We start from the raw sequence: 24,633 nt of genomic DNA on the forward strand, positions 1-24,633 counted from the left end.
TACTACTACTACTACTACCACTACTACTACTACCACTACTACTGCCACTACTACTACTACTACTACTACTACTACTACTACTGCCACTACTACTACCACTACTACTACTACTACTACTACTACCACTACTACTACCACTACCACCACCACTACCACCACCACTACTACTACTACTACTACTACTACCACTACCACTACTACTACCACTACTACTACTACTACTACTACTACTACTACCACTACTACTACCACTACTACCACCACTACTACTACTACTACTACTACTACCACTACTACTGCCACTACTACTACTACTACTACTACTACTACCACTACTACCACTACTACTACTACTACTACCACTACTACCACTACTACTGCCACTACTACTGCCACTACTACTACTACTACTACTACTACTACTACCACTACTACTACCACTACTACTACTACTACTACTACTACTACTACTACTACTACCACTACTACCACTACTACTGCCACTACTACTACTCACTACTACTACTACCACTACTACTACTACCACTGCCACTACTACTACCACTACTGCCACTACTACTACTACTACTACTACTACTACTACTACCACTACTACCACCACTACCACTACTACTACCACCACCACTACTACCACTACTACTACTACTACTACTACTACTACTACCACTACTACCACCACTACCACTACTACTACTACTACTACTACTACCACTACTACTACCACTACTACTACTACTACTACTACTACTACTACTACTACTACTACTACTACTACTGCCACTACTACTGCCACTACTACTACTACTACTACTACTACTACTACTACTACGGACTTACCAAACAACCATTTATTATTTCTATGTCTACAAACGTTTGTTGATTTGTGCTCCGTCTATCTTTAGTTTTACAAGGTTTTCCTTATCCATGTTGTGTTATTAACCTTGTACTGCAGTGGACTAAATCAGGGTCAAACAGGTTTATTTAACCTTTTACTTAGAAGCAAATGCATTCACCTCACACACATGGTTATGGGCTCAGAAAAGAGAAGACACCTGGACCATGTCAGATATAGAGTTGTAATGTATTACATTTTGAGTTTGCATCCCAATATTACACTTTATAAACATCACAGAAGACTGAAATATAACAAAACAGTTTGACATAGAAACCAGATTTTAAGTTGGTTGTTTGAAAAAGTTACTAATTATGAAAAATATTCACAACATTCCACCTATGAGACCAGTAGGTTTATTGACTGCAGGAATGGGCGTCATGAACTATATCTAAATAATGTGAACCATGGATGTTAAAGCCATGGCAATACCTCAAGATGGTATGACATAATATAAGGAAAGGAAGGCCAAACATTGTATCTCATGTACCTAATTGGATCAATACAGGCATTTATTTTTCCAGTATAGTTCACATAAAACAAAATATTTTTGTTGTTATTATGTTTTATTGTTGTATTCCTTTGAAGACAGATAATATCTGTCTTCTAGACCAGTCTGTCACTTACCTCCACAAATACATCTAAAAAAGACATTAAACATTCAACCTAATGAAGACAGACAGTTTAGTATTTTTTCAAGGAATGTTTTTCTAACAGGGGTGTGTGTGTGTGTGTGTATCTCTGTGTGTGTGTGTGTGCGTGCGTGCGTGTGTGTGTGCATGTGTGCGTGTGTGTGTGTCCGTGTGCGTGTGTGTGTGTGTATCTCTGTGTGTGTGTGTGTGTGTGTGTGTGTGTGTGTGTGTGTGTGTCCGTGTGTGTGTGTGTGTATCTGTGTGTGTGTGTGTGTGTGTATCTGTGTGTGTGTGTGTGTGTGCGTGCGTGCGTGCGTGCGCGTGTGTGTGATTGTCGCTGACTCAGTCGAAGTCGCTTAACTCAAAGTTTTAACAAGTAGGTCGGACCAGATCTGAAGCAATCATAGACTATCTACGACTATCTATGTTAACAATTTTGGACTGCACAGTATACAATAGAGAACAGCAGAGTACAGTACAGAAAAGTACAGTGTATTCATTACTGTACAATAAATAAAAAGAGTGTATTTGGTACATTACAGTACAGAAAAGAAAATGTGTGTATTCAGTACATTACAGTACAGTACAGCAAAGAAAATGAGAGTGTATTCAGTACAGTACAGTACAGCAAATAAAATGTGTGTATTCAGTACATTACAGTACAGTTCAGTACAGCAAAGAAAATGAGAGTGTATTCAGTACAATACAGTTAAATAAAGTAGAGAATATTCAGTACAGTACAGTAAAGACAAGTAGAGTGTATTTAGTGCAGTACAGTACAGATAATTTGAGTGTATTCAGTACATTACAGTAAAGTAGAGTGTATTGTGTACAGTAAAGAAAAGAAAAGCAGAATGTATTCAGTACAGTACAGTAAATTAAAGTAGAGTGTATTGAGTTCAGTACAGTAAAGAAAAATAGTTTATTCAGTACAGCAAAGTAAAGTAGAGTTTATTCAGTACAGTACAGTAATGAAAAGTAGATTGTATTAAGTACAGTACAGTGTAGAAATAACATGTGTTTATTCCGTACAATAAAGAAAAGTTGTGAATTTGGTACAGTATAGTAAAGAAAAGTAGAGTGTATTCAGCACAGTTCAGTACAGTAAAGCAAATTAGAGTGTATTCAGTACAGTACTTTACAAAAATGTAGAGAATCTTCAGTACAGTAAAGTAAAGAAAAGTAGAGTGTGTTCAATACAGTACAGTAAATAAAAGTAGAGTATTCAGTACAGCTCAGTACAGTGTCGAAAAGTAGAGCGTATTTAGTATAGTACAGTATAGATAAGTTGAGTTTTCAGTACAGTACATCACATTAATGTAGAGAATATTCAGTACAGTACAGTACAGTAAAGAAAAATAGAGTATATTCAAATCAAATTTATTTGTCACGTACACATGGTTAGCAGGTGTTAATGCAAGTGTAGCGAAATGCTTGTGCATAGTTTCCTAGGAACGCGAAGCGAGGCGGCCATCTCTGTCGGCGCCGGAAGTAACTCGAGTACTTCAGTACAGTACATTACAATAAAGTAGTGTATTCAGTAAAGCACAGTAAATAAAAGTAGAGTGTATTCAGTACAGTACAGTTAAGTAGTGTTAGCACTGACTAACTAAACTGAACCCCCACCCCAGGAGGGGGCGCCACCGTCGTGCCAGTAGTGTTAGCACTGTGTGTGAGAACAAGGATATAACCTACATGAATTGTCTGGAAACAACAGAATAACCAACATGAAAGAACGAGTTAAGTGGGGCACAGCCCGTTACAGAGACCTAAACTGCCCTGCCCATTAAAGAGGCCCAAACTGCCCTGCCCATTAAAGAGGCCCAAACTGCCCTGCCCATTAAAGAGGCCCACAGTGTGCTGCCCATTAAAGAGGCCCAAACTGCCCTGCCCATTAAAGAGGCCCACAGTGTGCTGCTCATTAAAGAGGCCCAAACTGCCCTGCCCATTAAAGAGGCTCACAGTGCCCTGCCCATTAAAGAGGCCCAATCTGCCCTGCCCATTAAAGAGGCCCAAACTGCCCTGCCCATTAAAGAGGCTCACAGTGCCCTGCCCATTAAAGAGGCCCAATCTGCCCTGCCCATTAAAGAGGCCCAAACTGCCCTGCCCATTAAAGAGGCCCACAGTGCCCTGCCCATTAAAGAGGCCCACAGTGCCCTGCCCATTAAAGAGGCCCAAACTGCCCTGCCCATTAAAGAGGCCCAAACTGCCCTGCCCGTTAAAGAGGCCCAAACTGCCCTGCCCGTTAAAGAGGCCCAAACTGCCCTGCCCGGTAAAGAGGCCCACGGTTCCCTGCCCATTAAAAAGTCCCAAACTGCCCTGCCCGTTAAAGAGGCCCAATCTGCCCTGCCCATTAAAGAGGCAGCTTGGCCTTGTGGAAAGGTCATGTTACTTGCGTGTGTGTGTGATCGTGTGTGTCAATGTAAAGGGTCGGGGGGAGATAATGTATGTACACTCTTAGAAAAAAGGGTTCCAAAATGGTTCTTCAGCTGTCCCAAATCAAATCAAATGTTTTGGTCACATACACGTGATTAGCAGATGTTATTGGTAACATACACGTGTTTAACAGATGTTATTGTGGGTGTAGCGAAATGCTTGTGCTTCTAGCTCTGACAGGGCAGTAATATCTAACAAGTAATATCTAAAAATTTCACAACATATAACCAAAATACACGTACATCTAAGTAAGGAATGGATTAAGAATATATACTGTACATATATGTCAGAGCGGCATTGGACTAAGATACAGTGGCATAGTATAGAATACAGTGTATACATATGAGATGGGGATGCAACATTTACACACAATTGAAGTGACTAAGATACCATAGAATAGTATAGAGTACAGTTTATACATATGAGATGAGTAATGCTAGATACGGAAACATTAATAAAGTGGCCAGTGATCCATTTCTAAGAGTGGCCAGTGATTCCTAATCTATACCTCTGATGTGTTAGTGATGGCTGTTTAACAGTCTAATGGCCTTGAGATAGAAGATATTTTTCAGTCTCTCGGTCCCAGCTTTGATGCACCTGTACTGACCTCGCCTTCTGGATGATAGCAGGGTGAACAGGCTGTGGCTCGGGTGGTTGATGTCCTTGACGATCTTTTTGGCCTTCCTATGTGCTGTAGGTGCTGTAGGTGTGCAGGAGGGTGTGAAGTTTGCCCCCGGTGATGCGTTGGGCAGACCTCACTACCCTCTGGAGAGCTTTGTGGTTGCGGGCGGTGCAGTTGCCGTACCAGGTGGTGATACAGCCCGACAGGATGCTCTCAGTTGTGCATCCGTAAATGTTTGTGGTGTTAAGCCATATTTTTCCAGCCTGAGGTTGAAGAGGCGCTGTTGCGCCTTCTTCACCACACTGTCTGTGTGGGTGGACCATTTCAGTTTGTCAGTGATGTGTACGCCGAGGAATTTGAACTTGAAGCTTTCCACCTTCTCCACTGCGGTCCCATCGATGTGGACAGGGGGGGGGCTCACTCTGCTGTTTCCTGAAGTCCACGATCATCTCCTTAGTTTTGTTGACGTTGAGTGAGAGGTTATTTTCCTGGCACCACACTCCCAGAGCCCTCACCTCCTCCCTGTAGGCTGTCTCATTGCTGTTGGTAATCAAGCCTAATACTGTTGTGTTGTCTGCAAATTTGATGAATGAGTTGGAGGCGTGCTTGGCCACGCAGTCATGGGTGAACAGGGAGTACAGGAGGGGGTTGAGCATGCACCCTTGTGGGGCTCCAGTGTTGAGGATCAGCAAAGAGGTCTTGTTTTCTACCTTCACCGCCTGGGGGCGACCCGTCTGAAAGTCCAGGACCAAGTTGCACAGGACGCGGTTCAGACCCAGGGCCTCGAGCTTAATGATGAGCTTGGAGGGTACTATGGTGTTGAATGCTGAGATATAGACAATGAACAGCATTCATACATAGGTATGCCTCTTGTCCAGACAGGACAGGGCAGTGTGCAGTGTGGTGGCGATTGCATTGTCTGTGGACCTATTGGGGCAGTAAGCAAACTGAAGTGGGTCTAGGGTGTCATGTATGGTGGAGGTGATATGATCCTTGACTAGTCTCTCAAAGCACTTCATGATGACAGAGATGAGTGCTACAGGGCGATAATCATTTAGTTCAATTACCTTTGCTTTCTTAGGTACAGGGACAATGCTGGCCATCTTGAAGCATGTGGGGACAGCAGACTGGGATAGGGAGAGGTTAAATATATCTGTGAACACACCAGCCAGCTGGTCTGCACATGCTCTGAGGACGCGGCTAGAGATAACCATCTGGGCCAGCAGCCTTGTGAGTGTTAATAACCTCTTACATCTAGACGTTCCGCTAGTGGAACACCTGCTCCAATATCCAATGATAGGCGTGGCGCGAATTACAAATTCCTCAAAAATACAAAAACTTCAATTTTTCAAACATATGACTATTTCACAGCATTTTAAAGACAAGACTCTCCTTTATCTAACCACACTGTCCGATTTCAAAAAGGCTTTACAGCGAAAGCAAAACATTAGATTATGTCAGCAGAGTACCAAGCCAGAAATAATCAGACACCCATTTTTCAAGCTAGCATATAATGTCACCAAAACCCAGAAGACAGCTAAATGCAGCACTAACCTTTGATGATCTTCATCAGATGACACACCTAGGACATTATGTTATACAATACATGCATGTTTTGTTCAATCAAGTTCATATTTATATCAAAAAACAGCTTTTTACATTAGCATGTGACGTTCAGAACTAGCATACCCCCCGCAAACTTCCGGGGAATTTGCTAACAATTTACTAAATTACTCACGATAAACGTTCACAAAAAGCATAACAATTATTTTAAGAATTATAGATACAGAACTCCTCTATGCACTCGATATGTCCGATTTTAAAATAGCTTTTCGGTGAAAGCACATTTTGCAATATTCTAAGTACATAGCCCAGGCATCACGGGCTAGCTATTTAGACACCCGGCAAGTTTAGCACTCACCAATATCAGATTTACTATTATAAAAGTTTGATTACCTTTTGTTGTATTCGTCAGAATGCACTCCCAGGACTGCTACTTCAATAACAAATGTTGGTTTGGTCCAAAATAATCCATCGTTATATCCGAATAGCGGCGTTTTGTTCGTGCGTGAAGGGTCGCGAGCATGGCGCAATTCGTGACAAAAAAATTCTAAGTATTCCATTACCTTACTTCGAAGCATGTCAACCGCTGTTTAAAATCAATTTTTATGCCATTTTTCTCGTAAAAAAGCGATAATATTCCGACCGGGAATGTCCATTTAGCTAAACAGAGGAAAGAAAACAAAGCTTTCGGTCGACGCTGCACGCGCCTGAGTCTCACAGTACTGTAACCAGCCACTACCCAAACGCGCTACTTTGTTTCAGCCAGAGCCTGCAAAGCCACGATTCAGCGCTTTGCCGCCTTCTGAGAACCTATGGCAGCCGTAGGAAGTGTCACGGGACATCTAAGATCCTCACTCTTCAATAAACAGAGACAAGAAGAACGACACCTTGTCAGACAGGCCACTTCCTGCATGAAATCTTCTCAGGTTTTTGCCTGCCATATGAGTTCTGTTATACTCACAGACACCATTCAAACAGTTTTAGAAACTTTAGGGTATTTTCTATCCAAAGCCAATAATTATATGCATATTCTAGTTACTGGGCAGGAGTAGTAACCAGATTAAATCGGGTATGTTTTTTATCCAGCCGTGAAAATACTGCCCCCTAGCCATAAACAGGTTAATTAACATGCTTAAATGTCTTACTCACGTCGGCCACGGAGAAAGAGAAACCACAGTCCTTGATAGCGGGCCACGTCGGTGGCACTGTATTATCCTCAAAGCTAGCAAAGAAGGTGTTCAGCCTGTCTGGAAGCAAGATGTTGGTGTCAGCGACGAGGCTGGTTTTCCTTTCATAATCCGTTATTGTCTGTAGACCCTGCCACATACATCTCATGTCTGAGTCGTTGAACTAGGACTCAACTTTGTCCCTATACCGATGTTTAGCCTTCTTGATTGCTTTGTGGAGGAATAACTACACTGTTTATATTCTTCCATATTTACAGTCTTCTTGTCCTGGTTAAATGCGGTGGTTCGCGCTTTCAGTTTTGCAAGAATGCTCCCATCTATCCACGGTTTCTGGTTTGGGTAGGTTTTAATAGTTGCAGTGGGTACAACATTTCCTATGCACTTCCTGATAAATTCATTCACTGTATCGGTATATGTGTCGATATCATTTTCTGAAACTACTCGGAACATATCCCAGTCCGCGTGATCAAAGCAATCTTGAAGCGTGGATTCTGATTGATCAGATCAGCGTTGAATTGTTCTTACCCTGGGTGCTTCCTATTTGAGTTTCTGCCTATAGGAGGGGAGGAGCAAGATGGAATCATGGTCTGATTTGCCGAATGGAGGGTGGGGGAGGGCCTTATATGCATTCTGGAAGGTAGTATAACAATGGTCGAGGGTTTTAGAAGCGCGAGTACAACAATCAATATGTTAAAAGAATTTCAGGAGCTTTTTCCCCAAATGTTCTTTGTTAACCTGTTAGGGCTAGGGGGCAGCATTTGCACGTCTGGATAAAAAAAATGTACCCGATTTAATCTGGTTACTAATCCTACCCAGTAACTAGAATATGCATATACTTATTACATATGGATAGAAAACACCCTAAATTTTCTAAAACTGTTTGAATGGTGTCTGTGAGTATAACAGAACTCATTTGGCAGGCAAAACCCTGAGACATTTTCTGACAGGAAGTGGATACCTGATGTGTTGTATTGCCTTTAAACCTATCCCATTGAAAAACACAGGGGCTGAGGAATATTTTGGCACTTCCTATTGCTTCCACTAGATGTCACCAGCCTTTACAAAGTGTTTTGAGTCTTCTGGAGGGAGATCTGACCGAACAAGAGCCATGGAACGATGATGTCCCATTAGACACCTGGCGGGCGAGTTCATGTTGGGTACCCTCGTTCCAATACGTTATAAAAGAGTATGCATTCGTCCACCTTGAATATTATTCATGTTCTGGTTAAAAAAGGCCCTAATGATTTATGCTATACAACGTTTGACATGTTTGAACGAACGTAAATATATTTTTTCCCCTCGTTCATGACGAGAAGTCCGGCTGGCTTAGATCATGTGCTAACAAGACGGAGATTTTTGGACATAAATGATGAGCTTTTTTGAACAAAACTACATTCGTTATGGACCTGTGATACCTGGAAGTGACATCTGATGAAGAGAATCAAAGGTAATGGATTATTTACATAGTATTTTCGATTTTAGATCTCCCCAACATGACGTCTAGTCTGTATCGCAACGCATATTTTTCTGGGCGCAGTGCTCAGATTATTGCAAAGTGTGATTTCCCAGTAAGGTTATTTTTAAATCTGGCAAGTTGATTGCGTTCAAGAGATGTAAATCTATAATTCTTTAAATGACAATATAATATTTTACCAATGTTTTCTAATTTTAATTATTTAATTTGTGACGCTGACTTGACTGCCGGTTATTGGAGGGAAACGATTTCCTCAACATCAATGCCATAGTAAAACGCTGTTTTTGGATATAAATATGAACTTGATAGAACTAAAAATGCATGCATTGTCTAACATAATGTCCTAGGAGTGTCATCTGATGGAGATTGTAAAAGGTTAGTGCATCATTTTAGCTGGTTTTATGGTTTTGGTGACCCTGTCTTTGACTTGACAAAACATTACACACAACTCTTGTAAATGTACTGTCCTAACATACTCTAAATTTATGCTTTCGCCGTAAAACCTTTTTGAAATCGTAAAACGTGGTTAGATTAAGGAGATGTTTATCTTTCAAAGGGTGTAAAATAGTTGTATGTTTGAAAAATTTGAATTTTGACATTTATTTGGATTCAAATTTGCCGCTCTTGAAATGCACCTGCTGTTGATGGAGTGCACCACGGGTGGCACGCTAGCGTCCCACCTAGCCCATAGAGGTTAAAATCCCCAGATACAATAAATGCAGCCTCAGGATATGTGGTTTCCAGTTTGCATAAAGTCCAGTGAAGTTCTTTGAGGGCCGTCGTGGTATCGGCTTGAGGGGGGATATAGACCGGTGTGGCTATTTTTGACGAAAATTATCTCGGGAGATAATAAGGTCTGCATTTGATTGTGAGATATTCTAGGTCGGGTGAACAGAAGGACTTGAGTTCCTGTATGTTATCACAGTTACACCATAAGTTGTTAATCATAAAACATATACCTTGACCCTTCTGCTTCCTGGAGAAATGTTTGTTCCTGTTGGCACAATGTGCTGAGAACCCAACTGGCTTTACAGAGTCAGACAGTATATCTCGAGAGAGCCATGTTTCCGTGAAGGCGAGTATGTTACAATCCCTGGTGTCTTTCTGAAAAGCAACTCTCGCTTTGAGCTCATCAACTTTATTATCCAGAGATTGGACATTAGCGAGTAAAATACTCAGGAGCGGTGGGAGGTGTGCACGCTTCCTAAGTCAGACCAGAAGGCCGCCCGAGTACGGCGTTGTTTTTGGTCAGCCTCTGGAATAAGTTCAATTGCTCTGGGGAGAGAAGACAAAGGATCTGCTCCAGGGAAGTCGTAAACCTGGTCGTAATGCTGGAAGTTCTGGTGAATTACCGCCGCTCTAATATCCAATAGTTGTTCTTGGCTGTACCAAATGACACAAAACAATTCCTGAGCTAATAACGTAAAAAATTGTACATAAACAAAATACTGCAGAGTTTCCTAAGAACTAGTCGCGATGCTGCCATCTCCGTCGGGCACCATCATGTATATGGAGAACCCTTTTTGGTTCCAGGTAGAACCTTTTCTGGTTTCAGGTAGAACCTTTTTGGTTTCAGTTAGAGTTCTCTTTGGAAAGGTTTCTACATAGACCCAATAATGGTTCTTCAAAGGGTTCTCCTATGGGGACAGCCAAAGAAGCCTTTAGGTTTTATACTGAACAAAAATATACACTCAACATGCAACAATTTAAAAAATGTTACTGAGTCGCAGTTCATATAAGGAAAGGAGTCAATTGAAATACATTCATTAGGCCCTAATTTCACAGGACTTGGAATACAGATATGCATCTGTTGGTCACAGATACTTTTTAAAAAAGGTAGGGGAGGGGAATCCAAGATGGCGCCGAAGAAGAAGACTGACATTTCTTGCTTGTTTCTTAGCTTGTAACTTACTTTGTAACTTATTTTGTACATAATGTTGCCGCTACCGTCTCTTATGACCGAAAAGGACTTCTGGACATCAGGACTGTGATTACTCACCGCGTACTGGCAGAATCCTTTTTTTTTTTTTAAAGTGCATCGATGACATCGTCCCCACAGTGACCGTACGTAATACCCCAACCAGAAGCCATGGATTACAGGCAACATCCGCACTGAGCTAAAGTCTAGACCTGCCCCTTTCAAGGAGCGGGAATTTTATAAGAAAGCTTATAATCCCGCTATGCCCTCCGATGAACCATCAAACAGGCAAAGCATCAATACAGGACTAAGATCAAATCGTACTACACCAGCTCTGACGCTTGTCGGATGGGGCACGGCTTGCAAACCATTACAGACTAGAAAGTGAAGCACAGCCGAGAGCTGTCCAGTGACATGAGCCTACCAGACAAGCTAAACTACTTCTATGCTCGCTTTGAGGCAAATAACACTGAAATATGCATGAGAGTGCCAGCTGTTCCGGAAGACTGTGTGATCAAGTTCTCTGCAGCCAGACGAATTACCAGGACATGTACTGCGAACATGCACTGACCAACTGGCAAGTGTCTTCACTGACATTTTCAACCTCTCCCTGTCTGAGTCTATAATACCAACATATAATACCAGAATATTATTCATGAACCTCTCTGGGCTAGGCGGGACGAATTCGTCCCACCTACACAACAGCCAGTGTAATCCAGTGGCGCGATTTTCAAATACCTTAGAAATGCTATTACTTCAATTTCTCAAACATATGACTATTTTACAGCATTTTAAAGACAAGACTCTCGTTAACCTGTTATGGCTAGGGGGCAGTATTTTCACGGCTGGATAAAAAACATACCCGATTTAATCTGGTTACTACTCCTGCCCAGTAACTAGAATATGCATATAATTATTGGCTTTGGATAGAAAACACTCTAAAGTTTCTAAAACTGTTTGAATGGTGTCTGTGAGTATAACAGAACTCATATGGCAGGCAAAAACCTGAGAAGATTCTGTACAGGAAGTACCCTGTCTGACCATTTCTTGGCCTTCTTTGCCATCTCTATCCATTACAAAGTATCTCTGCTGTTACGTGACACTTCCTACGGCTGCCATAGGCTCTCAGAAGGCGGCAAAAAGCTGAATCGTGGCTTTGCAGGCTCTGGCTGAAAAAAAGTAGCGCGTTTGGGTAGTGGCTGGTTACAGTAATGTTATTTTACTGCTGCTCTTATTTTACTTGTCACTTTTATTTCTTATTCTTATCTGTACATTTTTAAACTGCATTGTTGGTTAGAGGCTCGTAAGTAAGAATTTCACTGTAACCTGTTGTATTCGGCGCATGCAACTAATACAATTTGATTTGATCAGAAAACCAGTCAGTATCTGGTGTGACCACCATTTGCCTCATTCAGTGTGACACGTCTCCTTTGCACAGAGTTTATCAGGTGGTTGATTGTGGCCTGTGGAATGTTTTCCCACTCCTCTTCAATGCCTGTGCAAAGTTGCTGGATATTGGCGGTAACTGGAACACGCTGTCGTACACGTCGATCCAGAGCAAAATGTCTGTTGAGTATGCAGGCCATGGAAGAACTGGGCCATTTTCATCTTCCAGGAATTGTGTACAGATCCTTGCGACATGTGGCCGTGCATCATCATGCTGAAACATGAGATAAGGGCGGCGGATGAATGGCACGACAATGGGCCTCAGGATCTCATCACGGCATCTCTGTGCATTCAAATTTCCATCAATAAAATGCAATTGTGTTCATTGTCCTTAGCTTATACCTACCCATACCATAACCCCACCTCCACCATGGGGCCCATACCATAACCCCACCTCCACCATGGGGCCCATACCATAACCCTACCACCATGGGGCCCATACCATAACCCCACCTCCACCATGGGGCCCATACCATAACCCTACCACCATGGGGCCCATACCATAACCCCACCTCCACCATGGGGCCCATACCGACTAGCAGCACTGCAGAAACTATTACATCGTAACGACTTGATTAGTGTGGTGTTAGTGTTAGTTAGCCAGCTACATAGTTGTCTTTGCTGTCTCTGTATCTAAGATAATTGTGTAGTTTGAGTTTGAGTATTATCGAGGTGAGCCAGCCGCGACGCGGCGCCAGACTTACTCAACACACCTAGTCATCATTAACCCACTGCCAGCTAGCCAACCGTTACCGACTAGCAGCGCTGTAGATACTAATACTTTACAACGGAACGATTTGACTAGTGCAGTGTTACCTAGCTAGCTACTTAGTTGTCTTTGTCCTAGCTTGATAATTGTTAGCTAGCCAGCCATCGAGGTTAGCTAGCCAGCTATTTCCGTCCCCCGCGACGCAATTTTTCCTAACCCAGCCAACTATTACCGACGAGCAGCATTGTTGAAACTAAATACACTACAAGGAACGTCTTGATTAGTGTTATGTTAGCTAGCTAGCTACAAAGTTGCTTTGTATCATGACAAGGTGTAGTACTGAAACTACCGAGGTTACCTAGCCAGCTACACGTTCAAAGTCAACAATGCAGCTACTGCTAGCTAGCCTACTCCACCAGCCAGCAGTACTGTATCATTTTAGTCAATAAGATTTTTGCAACGTAAGCTTAACTTCCTGAACATTCGAGACGTGTAGTCCACTTGTCATTCCAATCTCCTTTGCATTAGCGTAGCCTCTTCTGTAGCTTGTCTACTATGTGTCTGTCTATCCCTGTTCTCTCTCCTCTGCACAGGCCATACAAACGCTCCACACCGCGTGGCCGCTGCCACTCTAACCTGGTGGTCCCAGCGCGCACGACCCACGTGGAGTTCCAGGTCTCCGGCAGCCTCTGGAACTGCCGGTTCTGCGCCAACAAGGCTGAGTTCATCTCAGCCTATGCTACCCTCCAGTCCCTAGACTTCCTGGCGCTGACGGAAACATGGATTACCACAGATAACACTGCTACTCCTACTGCTCTCTCCTCGTCTGACTACGTGTTCTCGCATACCCCTAGAGCATCGAGCCAGCAGGGTGGTGGCACTGGAATCCTCATCTCTCCCAAGTGGACATTCTCTCTTTCTCCCCTGACCCATCTGTCTATCTCCTCATTTGAATTCCATGCTGTCACAGTTACCAGCCCTTTCAAGCTTAACATCCTTATCATTTATCGCCCTCCAGGTTCCCTTGGAGAGTTCATCAATGAGCTTGACGCCTTGATAAGTTCCTTTCCTGAGGATGGCTCACCTCTCACAGTTCTGGGTGACTTTAACCTCCCCACGTCTACCTTTGACTCATTCCTCTCTGCCTCCTTCTTTCCACTCCTCTCCTCTTTCGACCTCACCCTCTCACCTTCCCCCCCTACTCACAAGGCAGGCAATACGCTTGACCTCATCTTTACTAGATGCTGTTCTTCCACTAATCTCATTGCAACTCCCCTCCAAGTCTCCGACCACTACCTTGTATCCTTTTCCCTCTCGCTCTCATCCAACACTTCTCACTCTGCCCCTACTCGGATGGTATTGCGCCGTCCCAACCTTCGCTCTCTCTCTCCCGCTACTCTCTCCTCTTCCATCCTATCATCTCTTCCCTCTGCTCAAACCTTCTCCAACCTATCTCCTGATTCTGCCTCCTCAACCCTCCTCCCTCTCTGCATCCTTTGATTTCCTCTGTCCCCTATCCTCCAGGCCGGCTCGGTCCTCCCCTCCTGCTCCGTGGCTCGACGACTCACTGCGAGCTCACAGAACAGGGCTCCGGGCAGCCGAGCGGAAATGGAGGAAAACTTGCCTCCCTGCGGACCTGGCATCCTTTCACTCCCTCCTCTCTACATTTTCCTCTTCTGTCTCTGCTGCTAAAGCCACTTTCTACCACTCTAAACTCCAAGCATCTGCCTCTAACCCTAGGAAGCTCTTTGCTACCTTCTCCTCCCTCCTGAATCCTCCTCCCCCTCCCCCCTCTCTGCGGATGACTTCGTCAACCACTTTGAAAAGAAGGTTGACGACATCTGATCCTCGTTTGCTAAGTCAAATGACACTGCTGGTCCTGCTCACACTGCCCTACCCTGTGCTTTGACCTCTTTCTCCCCTCTCTCTCCCGATGAAATCTCGCGTCTTGTGACGGCCGGCCGCCCAACAACCTGTCTACTTGACCCTATCCCCTCCTCTCTTCTCCAGACCATTTCCGGAGACCTTCTCCCCTACCTCACCTCGCTCATCAACTCATCCTTGACCGCTGGCTACGTCCCTTCCGTCTTCAAGAGAGCGAGAGTTGCACCCCTTCTGAAAAAACCTACACTCGATCCCTCCGATGTCAACAACTACAGACCAGTATCCCTTCTTTCCTTTCTCTCCAAAACTCTTGAACGCGCCGTCCTTGGCCAGCTCTCTTGCTATCTCTCTCAGAATGACCTTCTTGATCCTAATCAGTCAGGTTTCAAGACTGGGCATTCAACTGAGACTGCTCTTCTCTGTGTCACGGAGGCTCTCCGCACTGCTAAAGCTAACTCTCTCTCCTCTGCTCTCATCCTTCTAGACCTATCTGCTGCCTTTGATACCGTGAACCATCAGATCCTCCTCTCCACCCTCTCCGAGCTGGGCATCTCCGGCGCCGCCCACGCTTGGATTGCGTCCTACCTGACAGGTCACTCCTACCAGGTGGCGTGGCGAGAATCTGTCTCCGCACCACGTGCTCTCACCACTGGTGTCCCCAGGGCTCTGTTCTTGGCCCACTCCTATTCTCGCTATACACCAAGTCACTTGGCTCTGTCATATCCTCACATGGTCTCTCATATCATTGCTATGCAGATGACACACAATTAATCTTCTCCTTTCCCCCTTCTGACAACCAGGTGGCGAATCGCATCTCTGCATGTCTGGCAGACATATCAGTGTGGATGACGGATCACCACCTCAAGCTGAACCTCGGCAAGACGGGGCTGCTCTTCCTCCCGGGGAAGGACTGCCCGTTCCATGATCTCGCCATCACGGTTGACAACTCCCTTGTGTCCTCCTCCCAGAGTGCTAAGAGCCTTGGCGTGACCCTGGACAACACCCTGTCGTTCTCCACCAACATCAAGGCGGTGACCCGATCCTGTAGGTTCATGCTCTACAACATTCGCAGAGTACGACCCTGCCTCACACAGGAAGCGGCGCAGGTCCTAATCCAGGCACTTGTCATCTCCCGTCTGGATTATTGCAACTCGCTGTTGGCTGGGCTCCCTGCCTGTGCCATTAAACCCCTACAACTCATTCAGAATGCCGCAGCCCGTCTGGTGTTCAACCTTCCCAAGTTCTCTCACGTCACCCCGCTCCTCCGCTCTCTCCAATGGCTTCCAGTCGAAGCTCGCATCCGCTACAAGACCATGGTGCTTGCCTACGGAGCTGTGAGGGGAACGGCACCTCCGTACCTTCAGGCTCTGATCAGGCCCTACACCCAAACAAGGGCACTCCGTTCATCCACCTCTGGCCTGCTCGCCTCCCTACCTCTGAGGAAGCACAGTTCCCGCTCAGCCCAGTCAAAACTGTTCGCTGCTCTGGCACCCCAATGGTGGAACAAGCTCCCTCACGACGCCAGGACAGCGGAGTCAATCACCACCTTCCGGAGACACCTGAAACCCCACCTCTTCAAGGAATACCTGGGATAGGATAAAGTAATCCTTCTAACCCCCCCCATAAAAGATTTAGATGCACTATTGTAAAGTGGTTGTTCCACTGGATATTATAAGGTGAATGCACCAATTTGTAAGTCGCTCTGGATAAGAGCGTCTGCTAAATGACTTAAATGTAAATGTAAATACCTTAACCCTACCACCAACGGACACTCTGTTCACAACGTTGACATGAGCAAACCGCTCGCCTACACGACGCCCGGTGGTGAGCCCGGTTGGACGTACTGCCAAATTTCTTAAAATGATGTTGGAGGTGGCTTATGGTAGAGAAATTAACATTAAATCGTTTGGAAATAGCACTGTTGGACATTCCTACAGTCAGCATGCCAAACGCACGCTCAAAACTTGAGACATCTGTGGCATTGTGTTGTGTGACAAAACGTTTAGAGTGGCCTTTTATTGTCCTCAGCACAAGGTGCACCTGTGTAATGACCGTGCTGTTTAGTCAGCTTCTTGATATACCACACCTGTCAGGTGGCTGGATTATCTTGGTAGAGGCGAAAAGCTCACTAACAGGGATGTTAATAAATCTGTGCACATAATTTGAGAAAAATAAGCTTTTTGTTTGTTTGGAACATTTCTGGGATCTTTTATTTCAGCTTATAAAACATGGGAACAACACTTTACATGTTGCGTTTATATTTTTATTCAGTGCAGATATCACCTTTGTGTAGGTATAGGTACACAGCTCTCTCTGTCTTCGGGTTCATTATCTTTCATAAAGGCTGATAATGTGTCAGTAGATGACAGACGACATGTTTGAGGGATGGGATCTTTTCTCTGTAGTATTTACACCTAGCAACATCCCTCTGCTTCCCTCTGTGGTGTTTACACCTAGCAACTTCCCTCTGCTTCCCTCTAGTAATTACGCCTAGCAACTTCCCTCTGCTTCCCTCTGTGGTGTTTACACCTAGCAACTTCCCTCTGTAGTATTTACACCTAGCAACTTCCCTCTGCTTCCCTCTTCTTCCCTCTGTAGTAATTACACCTAGCAACGTCCCTCTGCTTCCCTCTGTAGTATTTACACCTAGCAACGTCCCTCTGCTTCCCTCTAGTAATTACACCTAGCAACTTCCCTCTGCTTCCCTCTGTGGTATTTACACCTAGCAACGTCCCTCTGCTTCCCTCTAGTAATTACACCTAGCAACGTCCCTCTGCTTCCCTCTGTGGTATTTACACCTAGCAACTTCCCTCTGTAGTAATTACACCTAGCAACGTCCCTCTGCTTCCCTCTGTAGTATTTACACCTAGCAACTTCCCTCTGTAGTAATTACACCTAGCAACGTCCCTCTGCTTCCCTCTGCTTCCCTCTAGTAATTACACCTAACAACATCCCTCTGCTTCCCTCTGTAGTATTTACACCTAGCAACTTCCCTCTGTAGTAATTACACCTAGCAACGTCCCTCTGCTTCCCTCTGTAGTATTTAAACCTAGCAACTTCCCTCTGCTTCCCTCTGTAGTAATTACACCTAACATTGTCCATCTGCTTCCCTCTGTAGTAATTGCACCTAGCAACTTCCCTCTGCTTCCCTCTGTGGTATTTACACCTAGCAACGTACCTATCAATGTCCTTCTGCTTCCCTCTGCTTCTCTCTGATGTCCTCTGCTTCCCTCTGTAGTAATTGCACCTAGCAACTTCCCTCTGCTTCCCTCTGTGGTATTTACACCTAGCAACGTACCTATCAATGTCCCTCTGCTTCCCTCTGCTTCCCTCTGCTTCTCTCTGATGTCCTCTGCTTCCCTCTGTGGTATTTACACCTAGCAACGTACCTATCAATGTCTTTCTGCTTCCCTCTGCTTCCCTCTGCTTCCCTCTGCTTCTCTCTGATGTCCTCTGCTTCCCTCTGCTCTCCTGTCTCATGGCATAAATTGGATCCTCTTTAAACAATTGGAACGATGAGACTCCAATTACTGTGTCCCACCCTTTTGGGGCTGCATCAGGGGTTGTATTGTCCCACCCTGTTGGGGCTGCATCAGGGGTTGTATTGTCCCACCCTGTTGGGGCTGCATCAGGGGTAGTATTGTCCCACCCTGTTGGGGCTGCATCAGGGGTAGTATTGTCCCACCCTGTTGGGGCTGCATCAGGGGTTGTATTGTCCCACCCTGTTGGGGCTGCATCAGGGGTTGTATTGTCCCACCCTGTTGGGGCTGCATCAGGGGTAGTATTGTCCCACCCTGTTGGGGCTGCATCAGGGGTTGTATTGTCCCACCCTGTTGGGGCTGCATCAGGGGTTGTATTGTCCCACCCTGTTGGGGCTGCATCAGGGGTTGTATTGTCCCACCCTGTTGGGGCTGCATCAGGGGTAGTATTGTCCCACCCTGTTGGGGCAGCATCAGGGGTTTTAAAGTCCCACCCTGTTGGGGCAGCATCAGGGGTTGTATTGTCCCACCCTGTTGGGGCTGGAAGGCTTGTCTGTAGTTTGTCTTAGATTTGATCTGGAAGGTGAAAAGTTGAAAAAGGGCTAAAGGAACTTTGATTAAAAACAACAACAATAACAGCAGTTTAAAATGGTTAACTTTATCTTATCAACAGAGACATACAGTGTCAGTCCCAGGAGGAGATCAGGTCAGATTGAGTCAGAGTATATCCATGTCACTGTGTCCAGTGTGAGATACCAGAGGACTACACAGCCTGTCCGTCCTGAGGACTTGATTCATAATCATCAGTCTCCCTGCACAATCACACCCCTCCCTCCCCTCGTCCCCTCACCTCAGAGTCCAATCAGCCAATCACAGTCGGGTCTGGTCTCATTAGAGCGCTCAGTCATTCAAAAGGGCAGAAAGGGTGGACAAACAGGAAATGGCTGCTGCTGGCTGGCCCCACAGTCTGTCGGAACACGATGGTTGATGTCTGTCAGAACTCCGTCCGAACGATGGAGGGTAGAGGGAGAGAGAGACCAAGGCAAGTGCAGCCAGACAGCTTCTCATTACTGCAGTCATACAGGTTGAGTGGTGGGAGCAGGCTGGAGTGGTAGAGGTGGAAAGCCCTCACTGTGCAGAGTGTCATGTTCTTCTTCTGTCCCTTCTGTGATAACAGGACCGACCTCCCGCCCGCCCACAAGCCGGCCCCTCCCCCACCCCAAAAGAGGAGCAGTGATTTGAAGGGCCACTTGACATCCGATGACATCCAGGTAAGATCCTCCTCAAATCACCCGCTCAGTGTCCCAAATGGCAGCCTATTCCCTTTATAGGCCATGTGTGTCCTGGTCTAAAGTAGTGCTCTATATAGGGAATAGGGTCCCATTTGGCCCTGGTCTAAAGTAGTGCTCTATATCGGGAATAGGGTCCCATTTGGCCCTGGTCTAAAGTAGTGCTCTATATCGGGAATAGGGTCCCATTTGGCCCTGGTCTAAAGTAGTGCTCTATATAGGGAATAGGGTTCCATTTGGGAGGAAACTTGTAACTTTTATCCTCTCCCGACATGATGTGTCTGGTTAGGTGGCTGGCATATCCTGAAAGACTGCCAGCCTATCTCTCTGTCTCTCTCTCTGTCTGCCTGCCTGCCTGCCTGCCTGCCTGCCTGCCTGTCTGCCTGTCTGTCTGTCTGTCTGTCTGTCTGTCTGTCTGTCTGTCTGTCTGTCTGTCTGTCTGTCTGTCTGTCTGTCTGTCTGTCTGCCTGCCTGCCTGCCTGCCTGCCTGCCTGCCTGCCTGCCTGCCTGCCTGCCTGCCTGCCTGCCTGCCTGCCTGTCTGTGTTTTCTTTCATTAACCTTCTACTTTCTGTCACATTGACGACTAGAACACATACTGAGTTTGAGCAGTGTTTCATATTAATTAATTAATTAAATAAGTAATCTTGCTCATTTTTGTACTGAATGTCTGTATTAAATGCAATGGCAGCAAGAGAAAACCAGTCCAGAATATATTTCCTGTGGTGTTGTTTAGATTACTAATCGTGACGTTGGGACTATAAGGTTCTACGCCAGCCCAGAATATATTTCCTGTTGTGTTGTTTAGATTAGGTTCCATCTGACAGTTTGGTCAAAAATCAGGTGGTTCTTAGGTGGTTCTTTGCAAATCAAATCAAATCAAATGTATTTGGTTAGCAGGTGTTAATGCAAGTGTAGCGAAATGCTTGTGCTTCTAGTTCCGACCATGCAGTAATATCTAACAAGTAATCTACCAATTCCACAACAACTACCTTGTACACACAAGTGTAAAGGAATGAATACGAATATGTACATAAAAATACATAAATGAGTGATGGCCGAACGGCATAGGCAAGATGCAGTAGATGGTATGGAGTACAGTATATACATATGAGATGAGTAATGTAGGGTATGAAAACATTATATAAAGTGGCATTGTTTAAAGTGGCTAGTGATACATCTAATTACATCAAGATGGCAAGATGCAGTAGATGGTATGGTGTACAGTATATACATATGAGATGAATAATGTAGGTTATGTAAACATTATCTAATTTAAATAATATAAAGTGGCAAGTGATAAATTGATTACATCAATTTTCCCATTATTAAAGTGGCTTGATTTGAGTCAGTATGTTGGCAGCAGCCACTCAACGTTAGTGATGGCCTTGAGATAGAAGCTGTTTTTCAGTCTCTCGGTCCCAGCTTTGATGCACCTGTACTGACCTCGCCTTCTGGATGATAGCGGGGTGAAGAGGCAGTGGCTCGGGTGGTTGCTGTCCTTGATGATCTTTTTGGCCTTCCTGTGACATCGGGTGGTGTAGGTGTCCTGGAGGGCAGGTAGTTTGCCCCCGGTGATGTGTTGTGCAGACCTCACCACCCTCTGGAGAGCCTTCCGGTTGTGGGCGGAGCAGCTGCCGTACCAGGCGGTGATACAGCCCGACAGGATGCTCTCGATTGTGCATCTGTAAAAGTTAGAGTGTTTTTGGTGACAAGCCAAATTTCTTCAGCCTCCTGAGGTTGAAGAGGCGCTACTGCGCCTTCTTCACCACGCTGTCTGTGTGGGTGGACCATTTCAGTTTGTCCGTGATGTGTACGCCGAGGAACTTAAAACTCTCCACCCTCTCCACTACTGTCCCGTCGATGTGGATAGGGGGCTGCTCCCTCTGCTGTTTCCTGAAGTCCACGATCATCTCCTTTGTTTTGTTGACATTGAGTGCGAGGTTATTTTCCTGACACCACACTCCGAGAGCCCTCACCTCCTCCCTGTAGGCCGTCTCGTCGTTGTTGGTAATCAAGCCTACCACTGTAGTGTCGTCTGCAAACTTGATGATTGAGTTGGATGCGTGCATGGCCACGCAGTCGTGGGTGAACAGGGAGTACAGGAGAGGGCTGAGAACGCACCCTTGTGGGGCCCCAGTGTTGAGGATCAGCGGGGTGGAGATGTTGTTACCTACCCTCACCACCTGGGGGCGGCCCGTCAGGAAGTCCAGGACCCAGTTGCACAGAGTGGGGTCGAGACCCAGGGTCTCAAGCTTAACCTCTTGGGGCTAGGTGGGACGCTAGCGTGCCACCCGTGGTGCACTCCATCAACAGCAGGTGCATTTCAAGAGCGGCAAATTTGAATCCAAATAAATGTCAAAATTCAAATTTTTCAAAAATACAACTATTTTACACCATTTGAAAGATAAACATCTCCTTAATCTAACCACGTTTTACGATTTCAAAAAGGTTTTACGGCGAAAGCATAAATTTAGAGTATGTTAGGACAGTACATTTACAAGAGTTGTGTGTAATGTTTTGTCAAGTCAAAGACAGGGTCACCAAAACCATAAAACCAGCTAAAATGATGCACTAACCTTTTACAATCTCCATCAGATGACACTCCTAGGACATTATGTTAGACAATGCATGCATTTTTAGTTCTATCAAGTTCATATTTATATCCAAAAACAGCGTTTTACTATGGCATTGATGTTGAGGAAATCGTTTCCCTCCAATAACCGGCAGTCAAGTCAGCGTCACAAATTAAATAATTAAAATTAGAAAACATTGGTAAAATATTATATTGTCATTTAAAGAATTATAGATTTACATCTCTTGAACTCAATCAACTTGCCAGATTTAAAAATAACCTTACTGGGAAATCACACTTTGCAATAATCTGAGCACTGCGCCCAGAAAAATACGGCGTTGCGATACAGACTAGACGTCATGTTGGGGAGATCTAAAATCGAAAATACTATGTAAATAATCCATTACCTTTGATTCTCTTCATCAGATGTCACTTCCAGGTATCAGAGGTCCATAACGAATGTAGTTTTGTTCAAAAAAGCTCATCATTTATGTCCAAAAATCTCCGTCTCGTTAGCACATGATGTAAGCCAGCCGGACTTCTCGTCATGAACGAGGGGAAAAAATATATTTCCGTTCGTTCAAACATGTCAAACGTTGTATAGCATAAATCATTAGGGCCTTTTTTAACCAGAACATGAATAATATTCAAGGTGGACGAATGCATACTCTTTTATAACGTATTGGAACGAGGGTACCCAACATGAACTCGCGCCAGGTGTCTAATGGGACATCATCGTTCCATGGCTCTTGTTCGGTCAGATCTCCCTCCAGAAGACTCAAAACACTTTGTAAAGGCTGGTGACATCTAGTGGAAGCAATAGGAAGTGCCAAAATATTCCTAAGCCCCTGTGTTTTTCAATGGGATAGGTTTAAAGTCAATACAACACATCAGGTATCCACTTCCTGTCAGAAAATGTCTCAGGGTTTTGCCTGCCAAATGAGTTCTGTTATACTCACAGACACCATTCAAACAGTTTTAGAAACTTTAGAGTGTTTTCTATCCATATATAATAAGTATATGCATATTCTAGTTACTGGGTAGGATTAGTAACCAGATTAAATCGGGTACATTTTTTTTATCCAGACGTGCAAATGCTGCCCCCTAGACCCAACAGGTTAATGATGAGCTTGGAGGGTACTATGGTGTTAAATGCTGAGCTGTAATCGATGAACAGCATTCTTACCTAGGTATTCCTCTTGTCCAGATGGGTTAGGGCAGTGTGCAGTGTGATGGCGATTGCGTCGTCTGTGGACCTATTGGGTCGGTAAGCAAATTGGAGTGGGTCTAGGGTGTCAGGTAGGGTGGAGGTGATATGGTCCTTGACTAGTCTCTCAAAGCACTTCATGATGACTGGAAGTGAGTGCTACAGGGCGGTAGTCATTTAGCTCAGTTACCTTAGCTTTCTTGGGAACAGGAACAATGGTGGCCCTCTTGAAGCATGTGGGAACAGCAGACTGGGATAAGGATTGATTGAATATGTCTGTAAACACACCAGCCAGCTGGTCTGCGCATGCTCTGAGGATGCCGTCTGGGCCTGCAGCCTTGCGAGGGTTACCACGTTTAAATGTTTTACTCACGTTGGCTGCAGTGAAGGAGAGCCCGCAGGTTTTGGTAGCGGGCCATGTTAGCGGCACTGTATTGTCCTCAAAGCGAGCAAAAAACTTGTTTAGTCTGTCTGGGAGCAAGGCATCGTGATCCGCAACGGGGCTGGTTTTTCTTTTGTAGTCCGTGATTGACTGTAGACCCTGCCACATACCTCTCGTGTCTGAGCCGTTGAATTGCGACTCCACTTTGTCTCTGTACTGACACTTAGCTTGTTTGATTGCCTTGCAGAGTGAATAGCTACACTGTTTATATTCGGTCATGTTTCCGGTCACTTTGCCCTGATTAAAAGCAGTGGTTCGCGTGTTCAGTTTTGCGTGAATGCTGCCATCAATCCATGGTTTCTGGTTGGGGAATGTTTTAATAGACGCTGTTGGTACGACATCGCCGACATATCCCAGTTCACGTGATCGAAGCAATCTTGAAGCGTGGAATCCGATTGGTCGGACCAGCGTTGAACAGACCTGAGGGCGGGAGCTTCCTGTCTTAGTTTCTATCTATAGGCTGGGGGCAACAAAATGGAGTCATGGTCAGCTTTTCCAAAGGGAGGGCGGGGGAGGGCCTTATATGCGTCGCGGAAGTTAGAATAACAGTGGTCCAGGGTTTTGCCAGCCCTGGTAGCACAACCAATATGCTGATAGAATTTGGGGAGCCTTGTTTTCTGATTAGCCTTGTTAAAATCCCCGGCTACAATAAATGCAGCCTCAGGATATGTGGTTTCCAGTTTACATAGAGTCCAATGAAGTTTTTTCAGGGCCGTCGATGTGTCTGCTTGGGGGGGGATGTACACGGCTGTGATTATGATCGAAGAGAATTCTCTTGGTAGATAATGCGGTCGGCATTTGATAGTGAGGAATTCTAAGTCAGGTGAACAAAATGACTTGAGTTCCTGTAAGTTGTTAT

The 24,633-nt window shown here is 45.0% G+C and overlaps 1 protein-coding gene across 2 annotated transcripts in view; it reads left to right on the forward strand.

The window, feature by feature from the left end:
* LOC106581602 (nectin-1) overlaps nt 1–24,633 on the forward strand; it is a 344,741-nt gene that overhangs the window by 267,736 nt on the left and 52,372 nt on the right. For both annotated transcript variants that reach the window (XM_045704179.1, XM_045704181.1), the window contains exon 7: nt 19,441–19,534. In XM_045704179.1, coding sequence (XP_045560135.1) covers nt 19,441–19,534 — 94 coding nt within the window. The remainder of the gene's footprint in view (nt 1–19,440; nt 19,535–24,633) is intronic.

The sequence above is a fragment of the Salmo salar genome, chromosome ssa20 (genome assembly GCF_905237065.1).
Source record: "Salmo salar chromosome ssa20, Ssal_v3.1, whole genome shotgun sequence".
NCBI lineage: Eukaryota > Metazoa > Chordata > Actinopteri > Salmoniformes > Salmonidae > Salmo > Salmo salar.